This window comes from Ischnura elegans, chromosome 2 (assembly GCF_921293095.1).
Source record: "Ischnura elegans chromosome 2, ioIscEleg1.1, whole genome shotgun sequence".
NCBI lineage: Eukaryota > Metazoa > Arthropoda > Insecta > Odonata > Coenagrionidae > Ischnura > Ischnura elegans.
Window position 1 is genome coordinate 102,613,786 of NC_060247.1, and position 18,973 is coordinate 102,632,758.

At 39.1% G+C, this 18,973-nt stretch overlaps 1 protein-coding gene across 1 annotated transcript in view; it reads left to right on the plus strand.

The window, feature by feature from the left end:
* The window catches only part of LOC124154261 (protein PRRC2A), a 309,532-nt gene that overhangs the window by 234,230 nt on the left and 56,329 nt on the right, over positions 1–18,973 (plus strand). The window contains exon 5 of the mRNA XM_046527869.1: positions 7,614–11,471. Within this exon, the coding sequence (XP_046383825.1) occupies positions 10,659–11,471 (813 nt within the window). The 5' untranslated portion in view covers positions 7,614–10,658. The remainder of the gene's footprint in view (positions 1–7,613; positions 11,472–18,973) is intronic.

Below are 18,973 nucleotides of genomic sequence, written 5' to 3' on the forward strand. Positions count from 1 at the left end.
TCTTTTGTTCATGGGTCTCTCAGAAAATGAGTGTATGAATATGTTGGAGATATGTATTCCACCAATTAAAGATAGGTTAAGTACGGTTTTTTTTGCTGTCAAGTTGTGCAAACGAGCTTTAAAATTGAATTTTACGAAAAAATAACATCTTTTAATATCGTATTGTTGTCAAAATATTTTTGGTGATTCAATGATATTAAAAATTATGTCTAAAAACTGCGGTAAAACTTGTTTTACCTAATATCTTTTCATTATACTTTATTGCATTGCATGCGAATGATTCTTTGACGTTTCTATGACATATTTTCCTCATGTGACCCACTATGCCGCTAATTGCTTCAAGGTTCCGGATATAATTCTTGTGCATTAGATGGCTCTTCACTGGTTATTAAAATTTAATATTTCTGATAATGAAACTGACATCATTTATAATTAGGTACTTTCCGGTCGCCTTGAGCACTAGAGCCTTAAAATTGAATTTTAAAGCTTTAATTAAACGAAAATTATCATATCTGCAAATAACATATCGTTTTCAAAACGTTTTTGGTGATGAGATGGTTTCTAAAAATTGCGGAAACGTTATATTTTGTCGTGTTTTCTCTTTCATTACCCAGAGGGCAAATCGATATTGGTGTCGCCCATTATTTGAATTACACTTGAGTGTGTATCTTGTGTTATTATCGTCACGTCTGTATTTATTTTGGTTCATCGTTATTTTCATGAGATTTTATCAGCAATTCAACGTCCTTGCTCTTTTGTAGTTGATTCAATATATTTCTTCTAGAAACTTATGAAATGTTGGTTATTTCTCTATCAGTTCCAAAATTAAGTTAAATTACAAAGCTCATCGGATGACAGTGAAGAAATTTGGCAAAAACATATGATATAGTTTGGGATTAAATTTAAAAATCAGAATTTTTACATATTCCGTTATGGTAATTCTGTTCTAAGCATAAAAACCATTTACTATTTGAATATAATAATGTGGTCGCATGCGTATAAAGCTCTTTATATTATTGAAGTCATTATGTGTAAAAATGAGTTCAAACTCGTCACCGTGTTACATTTTCAGTTATTACAGAATAAACTGATGTTGTTATTGAACTCTAATCACGCTAAATGAAAACGGTATTATGGTCAGCTGCAAAACTTGATAAAGCATCAATTTAAGAATATGAGCATTGAATTCTTATTTTCATGAGCTTTAATATTTATTTTATGATCTATATATACCATGTATAAAATGAATTTTTTTTAATGTGTGGAAACTATTATTTTTGGGTTTTCGTGGTCGCGAAAAAATCTATTTTATTATTATTGCCTTTTGACTTAAATGTTCTAATTTGACTTATTCGTCACCAGCGGTAATTAATTTTTGTCGTAAGTGCGAAGAGTCTTTGAAATAAGCGAGTTTTCCTGTATATTGTGCTGAGTTATCTACTACTTCTAGAATAAATAAACATTTTAAGCTATTTTTGCCTGCAGAGTTTTCTTTGTTACGAGATGAAAAAGACGGACGAGGAATAAAAATTTTTATTAAAACTGCTGCAAAAAAAAAACAAATGTATTTTTGGAAGATGGGTTTTCAATTCTGGGAACCAAAACAATATTTTCCTCATACTTTTCGTGATGCAAAAACTTATGCTGACCATCATTCAATCATCGCCATAACAACATGTTTATATGCAAATTTAAAAATGCATTTCTACCAAATATGGCGCAGAAAACTTATTTTTGTGGTCGTAAATGTATATAGCACAATCATCATGTATTGAAATATTCATGAAAATATCATTTATTCATTTATCTCGCCAACTTACTCAAATTCCTTCTTTGTACTTGCGTTGTGAAAAAACTTCATTCATTTATTTACCTTTGTTCAACTTTATTTAAAATCCTTTTGGCCACTTGGCCATAGTTTCATGATCAAGGGTAACTGGTAAATTTTGTATTTTATAAGGGAAGGATTACAGGTAAGCCAGAATCGCATTGAATGGAAAAACTCATTTACCTCAAATTCTCTTTTGTTTCTGTAATTTTCCGCGATCATAAATCATTCCTTTCCAGTTCGTTCCTTGTTTCATTATTCATTGATATTCAGGGTCTTCCTCGGAATATTTTGCAAATGCCGCAGGTATTAATTCTTATTGCCATGTCATTAGCCAGTATTAAGTTTTCAATTTTATAGTTTTGAAAAAGTATTCCAAGAAAAATCTTTTTTCAATGGCATAAGAATAATTCTCTCATCGTAATTATTATTCGAGAATTATTCGAGGCCATAATAAATAACCTTTATTCCAATGAAGCATATTCCACGTAGATCCCACTTCACCAGTTATTTATTCTATATTCTGAATACTTTGGTACATTAAAAGCCTTTTCAGGCGTAGTCGAATTTTTCTCATTTTTAAGCACTTCTTTGTCCCCTAATGCTCCAAAGCTTTAATTATGAATTTTTAACGCTTGAATTTGAAAAAAATAAAGTCTTTCAATACATGTATTTTCCTTTTCAAAATATTCTTCACAGTAAAATGATTTCAATGCCTGGAGTAAAGTATTTTCTTTGTCCCATCCTCGTTTCATTACGCAGTGGAATATATTATAATAAAATATATTGATGCTAATAATATCCTTATGTTGATAACATCCATCATTTTAATTTATCAATTTTAATAAATAAATATCTATTATAAAGGTTAATAAATAATATAAATAATCAATAGATAAGTAATAATTAATTCTTGGTCTATTACTTTAAATATTATATAAAAGTTCTAGAAATTGTTAACTTTTTCATTTTGGTGACAGTTATCTATATATAATTAACTTATGGCTGCATTGGTTGAAGTGTATTATTATTAGTATTATTTCCTTTGTTGAGTTGGCCGGTTAATCGTAAAAGGAGGCACCAAAATAGAAATTTTAATTGTCCAGTCATTTCAACAATATACTTACCTATAAATCTAATGGAACATATAAACTATGCCTACAGAGTATGATTTCAATGCAACCGATGTCACAGCCATAAAAACACAAATTACATTACCGTATTTATTCTGAGATCTCGCTATCAGCAGAAATTCGGTGCCTCTATTCATGAGTTGTGACTTGTGAATGAATTGAAGTAGGGATCTTTCATTTTTGCATTTTATCTCCGCTCCATCGCCAGTCATTGTGATTCCTTTGCTTTAGAAGTCACCTACTCTCTTCTAGATGTTTTGAAACTAATGCCTACAAAAATATGCTATAAAAGAAAATGTTTAATTACATTCAGTGATTCAATACGCATATATTTTCCATATTTGCAGATGGCATGGAGATAAATAAGAATTTATCGTTTATTATTTTCTCTGTCCCCGTTAATATTTATGACTGATAGGGGCATATGACAAGGAGAAAGGCTGCGAACAAGCCGTAATAAAATCTCATAGCTGGTGTGAGATCATTTCTCTGAATCCTAAAGCTCGAAACAGAAGCGTTTCAGCGTGATGATTTCCATCGCGAACGAGCCGGTACGTAGAACAATCTTTTGCCGTTGCCGTCGATGAAATTGAGGATTTCACCGCTGGGAGGCCCTCTCAACATTTCGACATTGATTTTTATTTAGGACCCATTAAAGCTAACTGGGACGAAATACGTTGCACGTGTTGGCTGATATCTCATTTGGAGCGTGAAATATAGAGATTTTGTGTTATTCACGACCAGCAAATAGGAAAACTGGGACAAAATTGAATCTCTGGCGTTAAAGTTGGATGTTTATGAATATACCCTTTTTTCAATACCGTTTAGCGCCTACGGAAAATGGTCTTTTTAGCAAGTTTATTGATAGTGATAAAAATATTAGTCGGCATTCCTATCATCTGTTGTTCTGTTACCACCATCATAGGGATATTTTATTCTACGATACACCGTACATTTCTGGACAATCAGCCTATTCTATATACTTTCCGTTCTGCTAACATCTAATCAATCGTATAATTCTGAGGACTGGCAATGTAATACGAGTATTTTCGCTGAAACCAAATTCATTAATTAGCATTTTGCTCTAATAAGCTCTATCATAAGAATCTGTGTCTTTTGATTTCCTTGGTTACCTAAGGTTAAGAAGATTCTCTAAATCGTAAAGCTAGTAACGGGAGAGTTTATATCGATAATTTTCTCAGGGTAATAAATTTGAATGCCTCTGGTAGTAAAATTTATACTATTTGTACTTTATTTAAGATTGATTTATTATTTTTACATTAATAATTAATAATATAAAATTAAATATTAATTTATTAATTAAATTTGCATCATCAGTAAGTACTTAGCAGACCCCTCGTGCACTTGAACTTTAAAATTGAATTTTAAAACGATAATTTTACGAAAAAAATCATATTTTCCAATGTGGTGTCGTTTTCATTCTATTTTGGTGATAAAATGGTATTTGATACCGAATATTAAAAAATAAAGTTTCACTCCCTCTCAATTGGTCATAATTTGCCATTTAGAAGTGAGAAATCACTTTTTTAAACTTGTATTATCTTTTGAATTTCATGGTGTAAATAAGGGAACTTTGTCACAAGTTTCCTGTATCCAATATGTGAGTTACATAGGAGGAAATAGTTGGGTAAACCTTTCAATTTCGGGATGCAAGAAAATTCTGGCAACGGTTCACTATATGCACTATATGAATATTTCAAGATGGTGGTAAAAGTCTCGAACGCGCAATACGTTACAAAAAAAAGACTTCTGAATAAATATATTCCTCACTCGGTGATATAATCAAATGAAAAGCTTGCATCTGAAGCAAGTGTTAGGTACAGCGCGAAGAGTATGTAAATTACTCGAAATTTATTATTGCGGAAGACAAATCGAAAGGGTATGCGTATAGATGTGTTCTCTCCTGGTATAAAATGCTACCGAGTGCTTCTTAGAAGGACCTTTTGCGTTTACAACCGCGTTTTGCATGCAGCCACCATTCCCACCTCTACTCCAACCGAGTTTACTGCCTTCCGAGGTTATTGGGGGCGTTAAGAGTTACGACCGGTCAGGTCACGATTTGCGTTGGATGCAGCATACATTAGCGCTAAATATGCTGATCAGCAGCAGCTGCGTCCACTAATCATGCATCGGCAATTTCTCCCAGGCAATTTAGTCAGTCAAAGCTTCAACTAGTAATTCACTTATCAATTGTGTCCAGGAATCAATACCGAAGGCTGATGGATTTCCTAATTGGTCAAAGCTCGAACAAAAAATCATGGAATAGTTTTAACTAGATGAATCCTGTTCCACAGTACACTTCTTATTCAAAATTGGCAGATGTATCCAGGGGTTTATAGTTGCGATAACCTAGTTTGAAAAAACTTTTTTAATTTAATTCATAATTTAGATATCGTTGATAATATTTATTTGATCTCAAAGTTATTTCCAGCCGTATCGATCTTTAATAACCGCCTATGTATACAGTAGCGTAACTATGAGAGGGATGAGGGGATGTAGCCCAAAAATTAATTTAAAATCTCGTCTGGAATTGATGCATAATAACTGCATCTGATTAAAGTTAAATTTTAAGTGCCAAAATGATGTAAATGCATTTTCAGGCATGTTATTTTTCAAAAATCTTCCTGAACTCCCCGTTTCCTGGGGTCTTAGCCCCCCACAAACCCCCCCTCAATGCATATTCTTAGTTACGCATGTATAGATTCCTCTGCTATTTGATGTTAACCTAATACCTGAAGATGCCCTCTTAATTGAGTATATCTCTACCAATTTTTATTACCTCTCCATTTATGTTTTAAATGTAGTATTTGCTGTAAAGTGTCACTTTTTCTCTCTAAGTACCTCAATATCATATTAACTGATAGCTATATTTTTATGTATTCTATATCTATTTTTCTTCTTTTGCATATACCCTATGTTGTAGCACGTTAGAACAGCTTTTAGTAATATTTATTGTGTTTATCGGAACACCTTCAGAGTTTGCCATCGCATAACTGCAGTCTGCCCTGTAAACAAATTTCATCAGGTGCCACTTATGAGATAAAGTTATGCGAATTTTTAACGAAACAACATAATATTTGAAGTTGGCTTCCGGTTGGTACAGCAAATAAATAGTTATACGTGTGAACACGTTTAAAAAAAATGCAAAACGTTATAAAAAATTATGTTTTGCATCAAAGAAATCAAAATTATCTGTTTTATATGTCTTCTATAGCATACTTAAATTGTATCTAATAAAAATACGCATCTGTTTCTATGGCTTATACTTGCTTCAAGTTGTTTGTAATTCACTGAAAGTCCGCGAAAGCTATCGTAAATCGAAGGATAGACGTGGAGGAATTGTACTTGCTCTTATAGGGTCTTCGCCAAATTAATTAAAACATATCCATTTGAAAAGTTTTCGTCGTAACCGAGTAGCCATCAGCGGCTAGACGCACTCTGTCAACCGGGGTGAAGGGGTTACATTAAAGTTGCCTATTTTTGGTGCATTTCCCGACGTCGTAGGCCTTTAATGTTCATGGGAGGAGGAAATTAAAAGAATGATGAACATGAGTTTGGAAATGGGGAAACATGGCTGTCTACGCCCCTTTATTACGTTCAAACGCCGACTTGGTGCCGTTCTAACGGCCCGCCATTAGTTCCTCCCCTTCTTCCAGACCAACCAACGAACCTCCTCGATCCAGCCTCGATCCCATTCCCTCGCTTGCACAACTTAACTCTGTGTCTAAGTAAATCCACTGAATAAATCGTTAAAAATATTTTATGGATGATCTGTAGAATTTCCACGCTTTTTTATATGGCATATTAAAACTTCTATTGTTTTAGCTTTTTCTCTTAACCTTTCCTCCGAACTTGGCTGGCAAGTTCCTACACCTTACACCACAGACCAAAATTCTTGGGAGAGGGTGTTTCTGAATTACGGCTTGCATACAGAACGGTCAAATTCATAGTTACAAAACTATCGTATATTAAAATCGTCACTTGCCCAAATTTCTGTCCTTATTTACCTTTAGAGTGGGCTGTATTATGTGGAGCGATAGTCATCATTATAAAACTATTCCTCACACCTGAGGATGACAGACGGTGCCGAAATAATGGTCAATGCATATTTAAATATGTAGAATTGAAGAAAGTTTGATTTTTGAGATTGATATGGTGATTTTCCACCGAAAGAATCCGAAAACTATGTTATATGTTTGAGAAGCTTGGGTGATGTTCGAGTTGATTTGTTTATCTTGGTGCGGGTTGGATAACATTGGAATGTTTTGGTTAATGCTGTCTGCAGTGGGTTAATTTGTGCTGAAACGTTATGTATCGATTAATACTTGACCGGCGAATAGAATGAATAAACTATTCTTGGGATTCCGCGCGGGTAAGCAAATCTAAAGAGCCGACTTTACTTTTGTTATACATCACGTTAGAGGGCTAACTTGAGAATGGGAAACGAGACGGAACCCGAAACGCCGGCGCCAAAACCCGAGAAAAGTTTATGCATTGTTTTGGAACGTGTAAATAATGCTAACAATTGATTGGAATATGTTTTTTAATATTGCCTCTTCCACATGCCTAATTATAACGCGGTTAATATGATTTTGACTCTGAATACTGACTTTATTTTATTTCTATTGCAGTTTGGTGCTTCCTTTGAAGACTCACCCGCATACTCACAAGCCCTGCCTCTTCTGGTGCCATCCGCAGCGGTCTCTCCTTTCTTCTCCGGAGTCATCTTCGTCTCCGCGGAGGCACCCTTGGAGGAGTGGATCGGCGTCAGACATGAGTGGGCGACCCTTCCCCAGCCGGGCCGCCTCCCCGCCCCCTCGTTGCCCCCAGTCCCCCACCGCCTCCATCAGGCGCCTCTCGCGGCCCCCGCCGGCGGAGGAGTAGTGCAAGGGGGGCAGGAAAGTGAAGGAGGGGGGCTGTGGGGGCGTCGAGTACTCGCGGTGCGGAGTGGGAAAGGTGTAGTAGAGTCCCCAGGTCAACCCCGCCGCCGCTGCCGCACGAGGGATACGGAAGAAGAAGGGAGTACCGCCACCTTCTCGTGTTTTACGCTCCCGTGTGTTTTATCTCTCTCCGGCGAAGAAGTGAGCCGCCTAATTTCGTGCGTTGGCCAAATTGTGCGAGTTACAAGAGGCGAAATTTTTTTTCAGGCATTACTCTCCAGAGAGCATATTTGAGCTGAAAGATTTTCTTTTAAGAGCTCTACGAGTGGTTCTTGGCAGGCGTGTCGAAAGCTGAAATTTGAGCTTTTGCCGATCAGACGCGTGAATTTAGTCGTGTGAGTTGCCGATCCCGGTCTGATTTTCATGAGGGAGGACTAGGAGAAGTGTTCATCTGGAAATAGCCGCTGCTTTGCAGAAGTGGGACCTAATTACATCATTTCCTCAAGGAGTATCCTACGTGGCAAATCACTTGTGAATTGAGGAGAGCATTGCATGTTACTCTGTGTTTTCTATTAGAAACAAGCGTCTGCGTTCGTAAAAAGAAAACTTTGTGAGGTTGGCATTGAGGGCGTCACGTAGTGATAAGTCTTGTTCTTCAAGAGCATCTAGCCGATTCCAAGTAATTCTGGATGGTGAGAGTACATGTCCAGCTTTAGTGAAAAGGTCTTTTTACAGCTGTTCCTAAGCAAGAAGGTAACGTGATACACTTTATTGGTCAGCGGCGCTAACCAAAGAAAATTTCTCACAATTATTCCCACTCGTATTCTGAGGGAAAAAGTGTTATTTTCGAAGTGTAAGCGTGTGACTTTGTGTTGGTGCGGCTATTTATCCTATGAAACGTTTTATAAGGTGAGGAAGGCGAGAATATAGAAGAGGAGATACTTCTGCTTTCAAATCTTCTCCCGTAATTATCTCTCTCTTGATACTCGCATGGGTCCCGAAGCATGCAGTCGTAGAGATGGGATGAGATCCGGAATTCATCCTGGCGTTTGAGTAGGGGTTCTACGGCAAGGAGGGAGGGTCTGGATCCTTGAAGAGGGGGGGAGCAGGGGGAATTACCCTGTTCCGGTGCGCCGAGGAGAGCAGGTAGCAGTCATGCATTTCCGGAAGCCGGGGGCGATATCGAACTCGAGTGAATTCCCAAACGCGAATACCGCGCCGGAAGAAAGGTAATCGCGGAGGAAGAGGAACTTTGGCGGAGCGCACTCAGACCTTGTAGATCCTATTACCCCCAGAGAATCACGAGTGTTTCGCGTTCGGCACCTGCCTTTGAGGTCAATTCCCTCGGGAAATTCGATATTCCTCTCCCGTGACCTCTTGTGCGGCGACGAACGGTCACACAGCCGCTCCAAGGACGCGATATCCCTAAGTAAACACGGCCATCAACCTTTAAATTCGTGTCTGTAGAGTTTGTTATTTTCTTATTTCGGGGGAATAAAATAAAATCGGGAAAGATTGGAAGAGAGCAGGTGGGCAAGGAAGGTTTTGTAAAGCGAAGTCGTTAATTTCGCTTGTAGGAGGAAAATAAATAGGGGATAAATTTTCGTCCCTGCGATAAATTTAAGCTCGTGACCCGCAGTTGCGACCTTGGCTCTCTCAGGAGGAGTTCGGGTGGGGGAAATTCCGTTGGGAGAAGTGTTGTTCCAGTCTTAAGGTGTGGTAGTGGACCTGCCCTGCCCGCAAGGGACCTCTTGACCCTCGGAAGTCACCCTGCGACGGGGAAAATAAGAAATAACGATACGAAGATCGCAAAATCGTGTTTCGACCGGATCCAAGGCGAGGAAATCTGCTGACTCAAACCTCCCTAGCGATTTTACTATTCATTTTCTGACGGTTACGAGAGCCTGTTTGACTCTTAGAAGTTTCCCTCGAGGAGCATAGTTGAAGCAAGTAGAAGCAGTTGAAGAACCTTCACTACCGCTGAATATACACGAAGCGGATTGCTGACGATCCTTGAGGTTATTGCCGTAGCCGATCTGGAAAAAAGTGCAGTGCGTACAAAGAAGCATAATCAAGCTGATGAAAGTGAGGAAGCTGTATTACCGTACCTGCGGTAGTGACAAAAGTGTTAGATAGTGACAAAACACAGTTAATACTCCATGAGCATTTTCTCTTGGAATCAAGACCTTTCAAAATTTAAATTCTCCATAAAGATCTTTAAATCCTGGTAAATGGAATATAAGAGGTACATTCATAAGTGTATTCTTTTTATCTTTATATGATTAAAATCAGTGCAAGTCAATTTTCTCAAACGATCCACCAACCGCTTAGTGGGAGCAATAGCATAAAGGTTTAAATATACTCTATTAACTTATCCAGGGTTTTGGCTGAAAGTTTTTCCTCTTGGAAATCTTGATTCCTCATTCCGACAGTGAAGAGCTGTGCAATAAAAAATTGCAAATTACCCGTTGCACTATTGTTCTAACGAGTAGGATAGTGGTGGGGAAAGCTGAAAGATTTTTGCGTGAATCACCCACCCTGTTGTGGGAATTCTTGGGAGGTGAAGCCTGTCAAAGTTAAAAGAAAATAGTTGAAGATATCGAAATCTTTTCTTTGTGGATGAAAATAAACGGTGGGAACGCTTGAAGGTAATTTTGGTGATCCTTTCACCCGGTATCGGGAAACATAACCGAAGAGAGACGGTGTTAATAGCATACCCTCCCCTCGGGACCCGCTCCCCAAGGAATACAATACGCCACGGCGTCGGGAGGCGGAGACCGCGACTCGGCCGGCAAGATGTTCGGCATGAAACTGAGGTCGTGGATGGAGGCAAGGATAGTGCGGGCGCGTAAGAAGCGCTCGGGGGTGGGGGGCGGGAAGGAGGAGGGGAAGGGGGCGGTAGTGTCGTTCCCCTCCGCCCCCAAGGGACCCGGAGGCGGCGACCACTCCTCGTCCGAGACCCCTTACTTGAGCCGCAGGGACGATATGGAAGGCGACGAGGGACGCAACAGGCCTGCGGGCCGCACTGCGGAGGAGGACCCGCGCCCCGCCTCGGACTACTCGGCAAACCTCTCCTCCCCCGAGTCCGCCTACTCGACGGGCTATTCGACGGACGGTACGTCCCCTGGGGCTTCCTTTCCGCCTGAATACTACATTAACCTGAGGACCGGGACCCACTACTTCCAGCAGCAGCAGAACCAACAGCTGCACCAAACCCAGCAACACCACCACACACCGCCTCCTCCTCCGCCCCCGCCGCACGGGCGCCGGAGGCCGCAGTCGCCGAACAGGCGGGGGCAGGAGTCGTCCCCGCCGCCTCCGACGCCGCCCCCGCGGAGGCCGCAGGTCGTGCAGCCGCCCCCGCCGCCGCACCGCCGTCCCCTCCCGGGACACCTGGCTCTCTCGCCGCGCCACTCGGCGAGGGAGCAGACGCCGCTGCCGCCGCACCCGGCGCGGCTCCACCACCACGCCGCCGCCGCTGCCGCTCCTCCTGCCGCGCCGTACTCGCCGTCTTGCCTGCGCGTCAAGGGGAGATGCGGCCCTCCGTCGGCGGCCGAGGTACGGTTCGCGGGAATGGCGGCCGAAGCGTCCGCGGCGAGGGTAGCGGAGGTGAGTGTGTGTTGCGCTTCTGATTGTGTTTCGTTATTTTTGATGGGTTTTATCATCGGTATCACGTGATGGTAGCAGCATTTATGCATGCTTAGCTCTATATTTCGATAATATATGATTCGAGGGTAGAGGAGGTGAGTGAGCTGCGCTTCAGATTGTGTTTTGTTATTTTTAATGGGTTTTATTATCATCTACATCACGTGATGGTAGCAGTATTTGTGCATGCTTACCCTTAATGGTTCGATAATATATGATTCAGGTGTTATTGTTTTCTTTGCTATATACGTGAAATCCTGCGATATGAAGTAGTGAAAACCCATGGAAACTATACTGTACCGTTACGGATGTAAGTGACTAACAATAAGTAACACGGAAAATCGTTGACCCTGCCAGAGAGGATTCATCGATTAAAGTGATTATTATTATTCTCGTGGATTTTTGGTCATCTGGTTTCAGGTAATATATGGAAGTTCTTTCTCCCAGTTTTTGGTCACGTACCTCTGATTTTTATCATTTACTTGAATTTTATTTACATTAATAGATATACCGATTCGTTGGCTGTTTTTTTTCGAACGTCTGCTATTGATGTATGAACTTCTCAAATAACTGCCTAGTAGTCTATAAAAACGATTCTATATTTTATATCGTTTATCCAATTCCATGAAAAGTCTCCAAAGCAGAGGCGTAGCCAGGAATTTCGTTCGGGGGGCGGGGGGTCCAAAACCAGGGGAGAGATTTTTTGGAAAAAAAGGTACTAAGTAAGGTTTTAAACTAACTTTAACACTGGTCAGAATCGAAAAAACTTCATTTGTTAAATAAATATTTTGTAAATTCATGATTTTTCAATATTTTGCTTTCTTTTATGAAGGAAAATAACTATATTTTCATATTTCGGGGGGGCCCTAAACCCCCCCCACTACTCTCTGGCTACGTCACTGCCCCAAAGTATGAATTTACCTGTTCCAAATCCCTCAAGTAGTTTATAGCGTACGATTCTACTTAATGTGCTCGCAAGACGTCCTTGATTCGGGTTCGGCTCCTTTTGAGAATTACGGTGTTTTGGGACCAATATTTTGAAGAAGCAACTAACTCATCATCTAAACCTTAAGCTATCGGAAGTGTTTAATTTGATTTCATGTGTTAGTAAACCCTAAGTGTAAGTAAAAACGTTTCCGCCTGCATTCAACTTTTTTGGTGTGATGCTTGATTTTCTGGCTGGCTGCATCTTATGTTTTATCTTTTTAGCAGTTATCAAATAATATTTAGACCCCGTTCTCCAATTTATATATTAATATAAGTCGTTTCCCTGACTCTTGGCATTATGGTACTTTTTAATAGATACGATTTACTTCTAAATCTCTTTCTGAGGCTTTCCTTTGAGCGAGTTTCATACTTGTAGTATTGGATGCAGTATACTCAAGGAATATAAAAAAATATTTCTGTTTTATTAAATCGTTATTAATTTACCGATCAATCAAAAAGTTCATCTTATGAGTAAATCAACCTCAAAAAATGTTTTAAAAACCCGTTATTTAATGTTTCAGAGTAATTTTGAAAGAACTACCTAGTTCGCTTTAAAACCTTTTGCTTTACCTTAATAACCACCAGAAGTGGAGTTGTTTTCAGCTTATAATTAGTTGTATTTTTTAATTAGAAAATTAGAATCGTAATGACTATAAAGCTGGGTACTAACACATATATATATTTATTTTTACTATGTATAAGATTAAAAAAGCTTACAACTTTTCGTGCAAGCTTTCAATTCGACGCAAAAAAAATAACGCCTTAGTCTCACTCTTTGAGGTACTAATATTTTTCATCATGTTTTTATAAATGCAACTGTCAGCTATTCTATACTATCTTTCGCATATCACAAGGTTTATATTCTTTTCGGAATCGATTGGTTCATGGGAGTAGTATCGAAGACTAAACAGTGACTTTCACTCAAAGAAATGGATTCTTATGCCAGATATAACTTTGATCTTCGTAATCCTCTCGAAAAGTAACGGCTTTCCTCTTTCTTTTTCTTTTTCGCGAAACCGCCTCGCGTCAAACTCCGGTATAAGGGTTCTCCAGGTCAGGATCTCTTCCTTTCCCGAGGTATTTTCCGTTCTCTTCCCTTTGGGATGCACCGGTTGTGGTCGTGAAACTCCCCTTTGATGCGCCTTACTCGTTGGCGAAGAGTCGGCACTCCACTCTGCACTCCACAAAGGGAGCCTGCTCCGCGCCACGATCGGGGCGTGAACCCGCGTTGGCAGCTAAGGGTGTGCATGCGATCCTTGAAAAAAAAATGCTGCTCGCTGCCTCGGGTCGAGACCATCCTTGCTTGCCTTTAGGGGTTAACCCTCGTGCGTCGAATGGTCTCCATGGTCTTTCTCCCAAGTTCATTGTCTAGCTCGTTTTTGTGAATAGCATAGCGCAATTGAAATTTCCGCCGCTAGGAGTGCTGTCGTAACTATTACTATAAAAAATGATAATAAACTCAAAAAGTCTATTTGGGCTTCTAGTCGGGTTCTCTCTCTCCATTCAAAACCAGAGTCGCGTTCTATCATCTGGGCTGAGCTATTAACAAAAGACTTTAATCATGAATAATTTAGTTGAATAATTAATAATGTCTTTTTGAACGAATAAAACGTTCAAAAATATCTTTAAAGTAATTACGTAAATAAATCAAAGCGTACATAATGCGTTACTGAATTATTTTATCATGCATTTCAAGATAAATACTTGATTTAATTCTAAATTAGAAATAAATGTTTGCTTATCTCAACTTTTTATTTGCATTCTAATTTTTTAACGGTGAAAATGATGCGATTGTTTGATTTATCATGTAATTTTATGCCAAAATCTCTTTTAATGGAAGGGTATTAATTTTTTGTTCCAATAACATGGTTTGAAACCAATACTTCCATTAGGAATTAGAATATGCATTTAGTTACGCTATCTATTACATGGATCAATGATAATGAAATACAATATAATTTTAATCTATATTTACTGTTAATTCTGGTGATAATGAAAGCAAAGTACTGTTTTTTACACATTTTATTTACTCCCTTTTTCTCTTATATACCACTAATATGTGGTACTTAGTTCTCTTCACAAGGAATGTAAAACTTATTCCACGCTTGAATATAGCTTGGTTCTGGTCATAATGGAATTTTAAACCTTTGTTTGGATCCACACTATATTTATCATCTCGTACTCTTGGTAATAAAAAAGGCCTTGCCTTGATTCTTCGCTTATTTTGCCCTACTGTCTGCTCCATAGATCTACTGTCTGCTCCATAGATCATGTGTATCATTTGGAAAGCCTCTGGTCATGAAATGCAATGTAGCGATCAGAACTCCCGGTATGCTTGTTTTCAAACACGAAACTGCCAATCAATGCGGATAAAATATACCTACCTTCTGCATAATAACACCTCAGTATGATTAGCAGAGTTAATTTCCTAAAGCGAAACGCTAGTAAAAGCGTAAAATAAAACTAAAGATTCCAGAAAGATGAACTGCAATTAGCACAATGTTGTTGTTTGTGGAAATACGAGTTTTTTTTCCGTCCTGCGTGATTTAAAAAAATTCTTCCAGCCGCTACGTCTCTCATCTAGACGACAACAAAGCTTAATCACCGAAGTGGATTTTTAAAAAACCGTGCATATTTAAAAAGCGTACTTAGGGACTCCTACAGTTTTTACTACGTCGGATTCACAGGGATTCGCCCACATTCTGTGAACTGAATCCTGCTCAACACTGTAAAAAAAAAAAATTCTGGAGTGTCTTTGAGTAGACGTCATGATGAGGTGGTGCTGTGATGACGTATCCATGCCAACTCTTCCCCCCTCCGGTTTTGAAAAAAAAAACTCGTTTCCGAGGCGTGAAAATTCGAATATTCCGAAAAATCGCGTCCAAAAGGTGTAGAGTAGGGCTGGTTTTCCTGCACCCCAGCACGCCCTGACGTAATCAACCTATCTACTTCCCGTTTCCTCTCGCTTGCTCTACTAAGCCGCCATACCTCATGTCGGCCGAGTGTCGCCCACCTTGAATACCAGGGACCTCTCGTGGTAGAAAACAAAATTTCATTTTTTTATTCATTTTGCCCGGGACGAATTTCGTTTCTTTTTTATTTTTTCTCCTCATTCACATCCCTCTTTAGCTCTCGCTTTCGAGTCGATTTTATTTTATTTTTAGCGCATTTATATATTTTTTTATTTCGAAATTCACCACGTGGTGTGTTCGGAAGAGGTTTTCATTTCGTAGGCAGCCCGCGAGATGGAGTATGTTTTCACGATGGGGCAAAATGATATGCATTCCGCGCGGTGTGGCCTCTTGAATTCGTTCGTCGTGTTTTGGAATTTTTCGCTCCCGTCCCAGAATTCCCGGAGTGGAGAAGGGAGAGGCTGTGTCACATAAAAACAAACAAACATTTTAAAAATAGTGCCGCGTGCTGGTCTATGGCGGTGTTTATATCATTACATATTTTATTCGGTTATTTATCGTCTGTTCCGCTCCGATGTCGTCGGCTCCGCTCTTATCGTGTTCCGACTACTTTCGCTCCCATAATGGCCTCTCTTCATCCATCGACATCCATTCGTGAGAATTCGATATCGTACGGCTTCGATTTTTTAAGGCGGTTATGCCTGGAAACGAGTTAAATTTACTCGCATCAAGATAGAAGTCTTCATAAGGTTGAAGTGCATTCTGTGACTACGATAAAATCAGGTCATACAAAAATATTGGTTTACCGACGTGGATGTCAACATTTAAACATTATGGTTAGCATTTGACTAGGTATGTCAAAATATAGATCGCTAAAATAATTTCACTTGCAAATAATTACGGATTATGTTAATTTTCTTCGCTATATTACTATAACTTTTAAAATTTAAAAAAGAAATGCTTTTCCTGATACGTTTTCGAGACTCTCTTTCATGAAACTCACTTTGTTTTATGAAATGGTGCAATGTATGAAATCTAGGAGTTGAATAGTTCCTCAGCGTGGGAATGACGTAGGAAGATTACAAACTTATGTCAAAACTGCCATTATGAAAAAAAAGAATTTATGAATGATACGTGCGTGGTAACATATCAATCATTATGGTGAAAGTAAAACGTGAATACTTCATCATGTTACGCTCTCTGTTATTTTAAATTTGTATTGCTATTAATTAATGTTGTAGCTTAAGTCGAATAACCAAAATTGGTATGAAAACGTCTCCGATGAGGACTCTAACCGATGGAAAAAGTGTTTATCAAGCTTTATATTCTATAATTTATTTGTTTGAAGTATATTCCGACTTATCTCGATAACATCGAAGTCTGCCTTTCGAGGAGGCAATAATTTCATGGACGTACCCAGCGAGGGGCAGGGGAGAAAATCTAGATCTAAATCCCCTAGAAGCAAAAATCGCAATAGTCTTTAAGGAAAATCATTACTGAAGTGAAACGAAAGTATTCAACAAATTTCAGGCTATCGAATGTTTTTTTCGGCATAATATTTTATCTTCTCAAGTTCTCCTGAAACATGGAGGTTGTGTGAAGTGCCACATTTAGAACGCCAAGGTCTGTGACCTGCTGTTAAATTGAAGACGGAACTGTGGTCAGGGAGGAGTTTGGGCAAAAGGTTTTCCTTCTTGCTCGAATTCCTCTTTTCTCGAAAGGGAAACGACTACTTTCCTTCGCGATGGCCCGAAAAATGGAACTACGTATGAGAAGTAAGGCAGGGTAGATAGCAATGCACAGCAATTCGAGGTTTATTTGTTATATGTTAAGTAAACGTAGCTTCGCATCGACAAAATTGTCAAAGTAATGCAGACTCAATATTTTTCAATATTATTTTATGCACAAATGCATGAAGAAAGAACACGTTCTATTTTCTGTTTAATGCATTCGCTCGAGTTTGTTGGTACGAATACTAACGAAGTCGGTGGTAACCGATGCATTCTTGCGTTTTTACATTTATTTGTACATAAATTCGTTCGCGTGAATATATCAGGCCTTCATACTTTAATGCGAAGACTCAAACTTGAGCATAATAGCAATATATTTCAGTCAATCCACATATTTTCCAATAGATACATTTCCCAGCGGTGGTCGTGGAATAGATATTTGACCACGTCTATTCAACTAATTTCAGGGTATCCTCATTCAATCGCATATCGCATTGACTTTTTTTATATCTCTCCGAAGGGTATAGTGGAGGCACTGTGATTCATTTTCATTTCTAATGTAATGCCGTAGCTTGCCAGTTAAAGTTTTTGTAATGACGGCGTTTTGTATTTTATTTGAAGAATATTATTTCAACACATAAATAAGCATAGTTGTTGGAGGCCAAAGGTGTACAAGAAGATTAGAAATGCAGTTCACAAGAAAACTAGCAGTAAAAGCCCCATCTTTTTACAGATGTTTGGTAGACAATTATTAGAACGTATCGCGAGATTTTGTCACACTTTTCTAGCCCTTATATCACCTGTAACACACTATTAGTGAGTATGCGATTGGTCATTTATGTATGTATGTCACAGTATATTATGCAATTGTGCTGAGTACTTACGCATTAAGATAGTTGTGAACTGTATTTTGTCACTCATGTACCAAGGTATTGCAAATTAAAACAGATTTCCAGCATAACACCTCTGGACCTTACCATGTGGAACATTCTTCACTTGCTAGCCGCCGCCTAGTACAGGGATCGACAACCTTATGCGGCGGAAGATCAATATTGCAACCAGCGTTGCAATAAGCTGCGCTGCTATATTTTGGCAGTTATTTTCATTTGACTCCCGGCAATTTACTCATTATAGGGTCGCATAATCCTCTCTCCTTCCAACAGTCATGGTTTTAGTTTGTTTGCTATATTTTTTTTAGTTTTAAATATAAATTAATGTAATTATTATTTTTTGCGTAAGGAACTGAAAGGCCTCAATTTGACATCGAAAGGGTCGCATGCGGTTCGCGAGCCGTAGGTTGCCGACCCATGGCCTAGTATACTCGAACTCTAGCAAGTTCAAGGATCGTCTCTGGCTTAAGATAGAGGTTTCCTTGTCCATCCGCTGAATGGCTTTAAGCGATGATGGTGTTGACTCCGCATTTTGACTGATTCTTTCGTCCATTGGCGCGGAGGTTGTTTGTCCAGCGACACGATCCCCTTTCCCGCACATAATGCGATACAAACATGTGCGTGTGTAATCGGAGGGAACGGGGCAGATGGAACTGGAGTTGCACCCAAGGGAGGGATATGATGCTCGGAGTGGAGAAGGGAGAAATTACATATTCTGTGCGCATGCGTAGATCTCGCCCTCAAGGCATTCCTCAACCTAATACGTTAAAGACCGTATGTTTTTTTTCGAACAAACCCCTGTGACCGGTAAAGTATCCCAGCGGGTTTGGTTCATTGCAGTCAACTATAACTAATTTAATTACTCAAAAACTCAATAACTAACGAAAGCACAAAGGCATTCGAGTTTAATCGATAGCTGGCTTATGCAATCAGTGCTTATAGAAATT